Source organism: Salvia splendens, chromosome 2 (assembly GCF_004379255.2).
Source record: "Salvia splendens isolate huo1 chromosome 2, SspV2, whole genome shotgun sequence".
Classification (NCBI taxonomy): domain Eukaryota; kingdom Viridiplantae; phylum Streptophyta; class Magnoliopsida; order Lamiales; family Lamiaceae; genus Salvia; species Salvia splendens.
Genome location: NC_056033.1, coordinates 38,689,407 through 38,695,669, shown reverse-complemented (window position 1 = coordinate 38,695,669; position 6,263 = coordinate 38,689,407). Strand labels below are relative to the sequence as shown.

The window sequence follows — 6,263 nt, the reverse complement described above, 5'->3', positions numbered from 1 at the left end:
AAAAAATGTGAAGGAATGTGTATAGTGTGAGTTCCACTTTATAGAGTATACAGCAGTAGTTTTTTATAATAAAATATAAATAAAATGAATTAGTCTAACATGAGATCCATTAATTGTATAGGATGAAAAGTTTATGGGATATGTATTGGAGAGCGTACTAAAATAATTATTGTAATTGCATACACATGTTTATTATTCCATTACAATTGCCATATCAATCTAATTTTATTTAAATTAGATTACACGGGACAATAGCAACTAATGTTGAATATCAAATATATAATTGTATTTAAATTAGATTACTTGGAACAATCACAAATAATGTTAAATCTCACTATTACTAATAGTACCAATTTTGAAAATAGTGTGACAAGCTAGAATTCTACTATCGCAAACTGCTAAAGAAAATAATAGTGGCTGCCCAATTTCTAGTGACTAAAATTGGTTACGCAAAATGTTGTTGAATGTGACTTTTGGCAGCTAGCATAAAAGAATAGTGAGATGATCACAATCCTATTTCTACTAATATTAGTCACTTCGACTTTGCGTCAATTGTCTTTATGATTATTGATAACTCATTAGTAGTAGTATAATACATAGCAGACCAATTAAATTCATTTTTCGTTCGCCTTTCAACTGAATTTATTTGCAATTCTATTTCAAATTTTTATTCAGTAGCTAGTCCTAGATTATATATACTTTTTAAGTTCTATTTGATAGAGACTAGATGAGTTCAAGAGAACATTGGTTTTAACAGTCATTTAGTAGAGCATTTAACTTAGCTATGGCACTGGAAGCAAGGACGGAGCCAAGAATTCTACATAGATGAGGTAAAAATATACTTAAAAGAGATTGTAATACATCAAGAAGGAGCAAAATTGTGGATATTTAAAAAAAATAAAATTAACTATTAAAAGTAGCATACATAAATTTTTTGCCCCTTGTGGAGGCCATATAGATCCGTCTCTGACTGGAAGCCCTAAAAGCTATTCCATACTAGTAGTATTTTTTACGCTAACAAACTGGGTCAAGATAAGTTTATGTATTAAGTTAGCACATACTATTACTTAAGATTGTTGAGTTGGTCTAATAATAAAATGGCTGAGTTATTGCGAAAATTATAATTAATACTATATGAGTTGATCTAGTGGTAGAGCGTTAGATATTTAAGACAAAAAAATCTTGTATTCAAGTTAACCGTAACACAATCTATAAATTTACGTTCATTTATCAATAGAAATCAAGGGTGATTTTCGGCTTCCAGCCAACAAATGACAAAATGCATTCAATCAAAAGCCCTAATACTGTCTCATCTGAGTCATTCCCTAAAAGCCATTTATTAAAATGCTACTATCAATATCTTCAAATTCCTCCAAAAACTAATAATTCAATATCTTCAGATCAATCATGTGCACATTTATTTGGGAGGCAGCCAAAAACGGTGGACCTCTTCAATTAATTGTGAAAAATAATAAACGAATTCAATCATGTTACTCATTCATTCCCAACTCAAATTCTACTTTAACTTGCTTTCCTTTTTCTCATTCTGTTTCAGCTTTTAACCTTTAAATCCATTTTATGTTTCCCAAACGACTCGAATTATTGACCTATATATCGAATAGAAAAAAAAATGTTTCACGAATTCAGATGTGTTTCATCTTCAATCAACTACTTTCTTTCTATTAGAAAATAAACATGTACGAAATCTTTTTCAAAATCATTACCTTAGTTAGGAGAGAATCAATTTTTAAAAACCGAAATCTTAAGGGCATGTCCAGACTCGATTTATCAGCATGATTTTGAATATATATATATATATATATATATATATATATATAGGGTTATATTATACTCCCTCTGTCCCGCACTACTCGCACATTTCCTTTTGGGCACGGAGATTAAGGAATGAGTGATAGACAAAGTCAACAATTACGGCTGTAGGTATAAATTGTTACTAAAAATGGAAAGCGTGCAAATAACTTGGGACGCCCAGAAAGGAAATAAGTGCAAGTAGTGCGGGACGGAGGGAGTATACCAAACTAGTTTTAAACACTAAACGCCAAACACACATCATTATATAATAATGCGGAGTTCATTACAACTTTATTTATAGTTCATTATAGGGAATTCTAAGATTTAAAAACAATGACATCATCATGCATAATCTAGAAATCTGAAGTTCATTATATGTTTGTTATTAGTTCATTATAATGAACTCCATGTTATCATATAATGATGTTGTTCGGCGTTTAAGGTTTAAGAGTGGTTCGGTATTGATCACAATCCTATATATATATATATATATATATATATATATATATATATATATATATAGGATGTATTCATTTCCTTTTTGTATCTTTTGTTCTTTTTAATCTTAGCCCCACGATTTTGTCATCCGACGGTTAGATTGGTGCCACGTGTCCTTTAATAATGCAGATTTTCAGTTGAATAATGCACACCGACTAATAATGCAGATCATCTGAACCGTTGATAAATGAGATCTAACGGCCCATATTAAGAAGAATAAAGGATCTAAGGGATGAATAGGAGAATAACGCTCCTATCCTATATATATATATATATATATATATGTCAACGTGTGAAAGGGATTAAAATTGTTTAATCTATAATGTAATTAAAATACAATAAGACTCTCAATAAACAATACCTTAAATCTGCACGATTAATTGATACGTGGCAAAACAACCTCCATTTCCTCTCCCTTTCCACATGCTACAGTTATTACTAACCATTAATTTCAAAATATCACTATCAACCGTCAAGTGAGACCGTGAGAGCATTCACATTCGGACCTCTTTTCCGCTTCCCAAACCGCAGGATAAGAGTTTGTTCGGAAAGAAAATTCCGGAAACTGTATGGTCACTATATTGTTTATTTATTTGGAAAATGAATATCTTGTCTAGTAGAAGTGGGTGTATTGAAAGTTTAAAACCATTGTATTGATTACGAGAGTATTTTTTTTTCAATATATGATTTCTATTTCAGTTTACTGTCGTCAAGTATACTTTTTAATAAAAAAGCTAGAGATTATTTAATTATAACTCTATTGATAAAATTAATTTAATTCACAGTAAATAATTTCAGACAGTATCAATCTTACACTAGTTTTGTAATAGTGTTTGTTCATGAATGTAAAGAAAATTAATTTGAAGTATCACAGGGGAGTGATCCAAATGTGGGAGCATTTGACCCCATCAATCTTTATAAAAAGTTAATATAAGTGTTTATCCAACTTTTTAATGATTTTTCATGTGAAAAGAAACTACTCTCATTTTCTTATATTTTTTTTCTAAATTTACTATTAACGGGTATTTTATTCTTGATTTGTATATAAAATCATTGGAGGATATGTGCCGTGAATTGCAAATTCAAATTGATTAGGATTAAAGTTTTCAATGTACACACTTAAAATTATTAGATTAGTGTAAAATTTTATTGAGTTTGTGTCTTTATCCTACTAATAAGTAATAATTTATTGTTCATTTCTAATTTTTAATTTATTTAAGTTATGTTTATGTTTTTATTTTTCATCGTTCTGGCTTCTTTTCATTCCATGTCTTCATCACCAATCTGCAATTTCTTTACGCCTCCTTTTCCTTACATTTCATGTCACAACAACTATCAACATACTTGAATTGTTCATGTTATTATCGAATGTTATCGAGTTCATGTTGATACCATGATGTGTTGATACAAATACGATCATATTGTTAATGGATTCATATCATGTCCCTACTGTGTTTGAGTTTCAATATAACATATCGAGTTTGTGTTCATATTTAAAATTTTCTTAATAAATCATATCTAAATTTAACCTTTCTAGATTGGATCGTTATTAGGTCGATTTTTAGCCAGTACAGTTCATACCCCTAAATTATGAGCATTCAAAATTATTATTTTTTTTGCTTTGGAACATTTAATTTACTATTTTGTTAATATGTCACGCTTCTTCATTCACCCCAATCTTATCTCCAAGGTCCAAACCATGTTGACCTGTATACCCTTATCCAAACAAGACACGTGGAAGGGCAAAACCGTCATTTGATAGAACCACACTATTTAACCCGCTTAATTAACGTGCATGCTCTCACTGAACAAGCAGCCCAACTCTCACATGCAAACCTCTGTCACAAACCTCAACTTCTAGAGAGAGAGAGAGAGAGTTACATCACCGCCGATGGCCACCGCCGCCTTCTACTCCTTCTCTGCCTTACTACTCATCTCTCTAACCCTCCCCTCCAACGCCTGCCTCCCCGCCGACCGCGCCGCCCTCCTCACCTTCAAATCCACCCTCATCGAGCGCCACCTCGGCATCTTCCGCACTTGGCGCGGCACCGACTGCTGCCGCCGCTGGTACGGCGTCAGCTGCGACCCCGAGACCCACCGCGTCGCCGACATCAACCTCCGCGGCGAATCGGAGGATCCTATCTTCGAAAAAGCCAACCGCACCGGCTACATGATCGGCCAAATCTCCCCCGCCGTCTGCCGCCTCACGCGCCTCTCCAGCCTCATAATCGCCGATTGGAAGGGCATCTCCGGCCCCATCCCCTCCTGCATCACCTCCCTCCCCTTCCTCCGCATCCTCGACCTCGTCGGCAACAAGTTCACCGGCCCCATCCCCGCCGACATCGGCCGCCTCAGCCACCTCACCGTCCTCAACGTCGCCGATAATCAGATCTCCGGCTACATCCCCCGCTCCCTCACCAATCTCTCCTCCCTGATGCATCTCGACATCCGCAGCAACCAGATCTCCGGTACAATTCCGAGAGATTTCGGAAAATTGAGAATGCTCAGCCGCGCATTGCTCAGCAAAAACAAGCTCACCGGCGCAATTCCGGCGTCTATTTCCTACATCTACCGCCTCTCAGATCTAGATCTGTCTCTCAACCAGCTCTCCGGCCCGATCCCCGCCGCACTCGGCAAAATGGCGGTTCTCGCAACTCTAAATCTGGACGGCAACAAAATGTCCGGCCAGATTCCGACGACGCTGATCAATTCGGGAATTAGCATACTGAATCTGAGCAGGAACGCGCTGGAAGGCTACATTCCGGATGTGTTCGGGCCGAGATCGTACTTCACGGTGCTGGATTTGTCGTACAACAATCTGAGAGGGAGGATTCCTAAATCGATATCGGCGGCGACGTTCGTCGGGCACCTCGATGTCAGCCATAACCACCTCTGTGGGCCCATACCGGTGGGAGCTCCGTTTGATCACCTCGAAGCGTCGTCGTTTACCTACAATGATTGCCTATGCGGGAAGCCGCTTCGAGCTTGCTAGTTTGAATTATTATTGTGTCGCCTTAGACAATCCGCAACGCTGTCTCTTATCCGTCTCTTAACCGTGTCATCTTTGAACTATTCATGGGCCTCACTGTACTTTTCACTCTATCTCTTAACTAAGAGACAGCACCTGCAACCCTCCGTCTCTTAACCATCTCATCCCTTAACTATTCATTCAATTTCATTTTTTATTTTTATTTCCAACAAATTCAATTGCTAAAAGCACAGTTCATTAAATAAAATAAAATTACAACTTAAAATCCTAAAAAAATACATAATTAAATTCATGGCAAAATAAATAAAAAAAGACATAATTTAAAATACAATTTTATAAAAATTATAAAAACTACTCCGCTAGCGAATCATCTCCCAAAGGCGGTGGCGGTGCACTCAAGCTACCTGGAGGCGGAATACTAATTTGTCTTGCCATATACTCAATTCCGGAAAGATGGGCTTGATATTGTGGAGGCGTCATGCGGGAAGTGTCCGCCATCATGGCGGTCAAGTACATGGACAATAGGGTGTTAGAGCCCGAGACCGAGCCCGAGCCAGCCTGGCTTGATTCGCCTCGGCCACTCCTCCCTCTAGCCGCCTTCGCCGCCTTGGTCCCTTTCAGCCGACGACGCCCACGGGAGGAGCCACCTGCATCGGTGGTCGTGCCCTCAACCTCTTGTGAGGCAACCTCTTGTGAGGCGCTGCCTGACCCGCCCTCACTAGACGAGTATTGGCCACCCGCAGTGTGCTTCGTGCGCTTCGAGCTCGAGCCCTGGCAGGACTGGACAACGCCGGGCCACCTTTCAACGTCTTTGACGGCCTCCCAAACATCGACATGTTTGAATTATTTGCCGTTGTCCTCAAAGAAGACTCGCAAAGCCGCTCTCATAATGTCGGCTCCACTGGCTCCGCTTTGGTATTGAGCTGCTTCATTCATGTAGATGCCGCAAAATTTTTTGACATCT

At 37.9% G+C, this 6,263-nt stretch overlaps 1 protein-coding gene across 1 annotated transcript; it reads left to right on the top strand.

Moving 5' to 3' along the window:
- The first annotated feature begins 4,127 nt into the window (after positions 1–4,127).
- Positions 4,128–5,382, top strand: LOC121792685 (DNA damage-repair/toleration protein DRT100-like). Its single transcript, XM_042190730.1, has one exon. The coding sequence runs from the start codon at positions 4,202–4,204 to the stop codon at positions 5,300–5,302; it is 1,101 nt and encodes a 366-aa protein (XP_042046664.1). The 5' UTR covers positions 4,128–4,201; the 3' UTR covers positions 5,303–5,382.
- Positions 5,383–6,263: the final 881 nt, after the last annotated feature.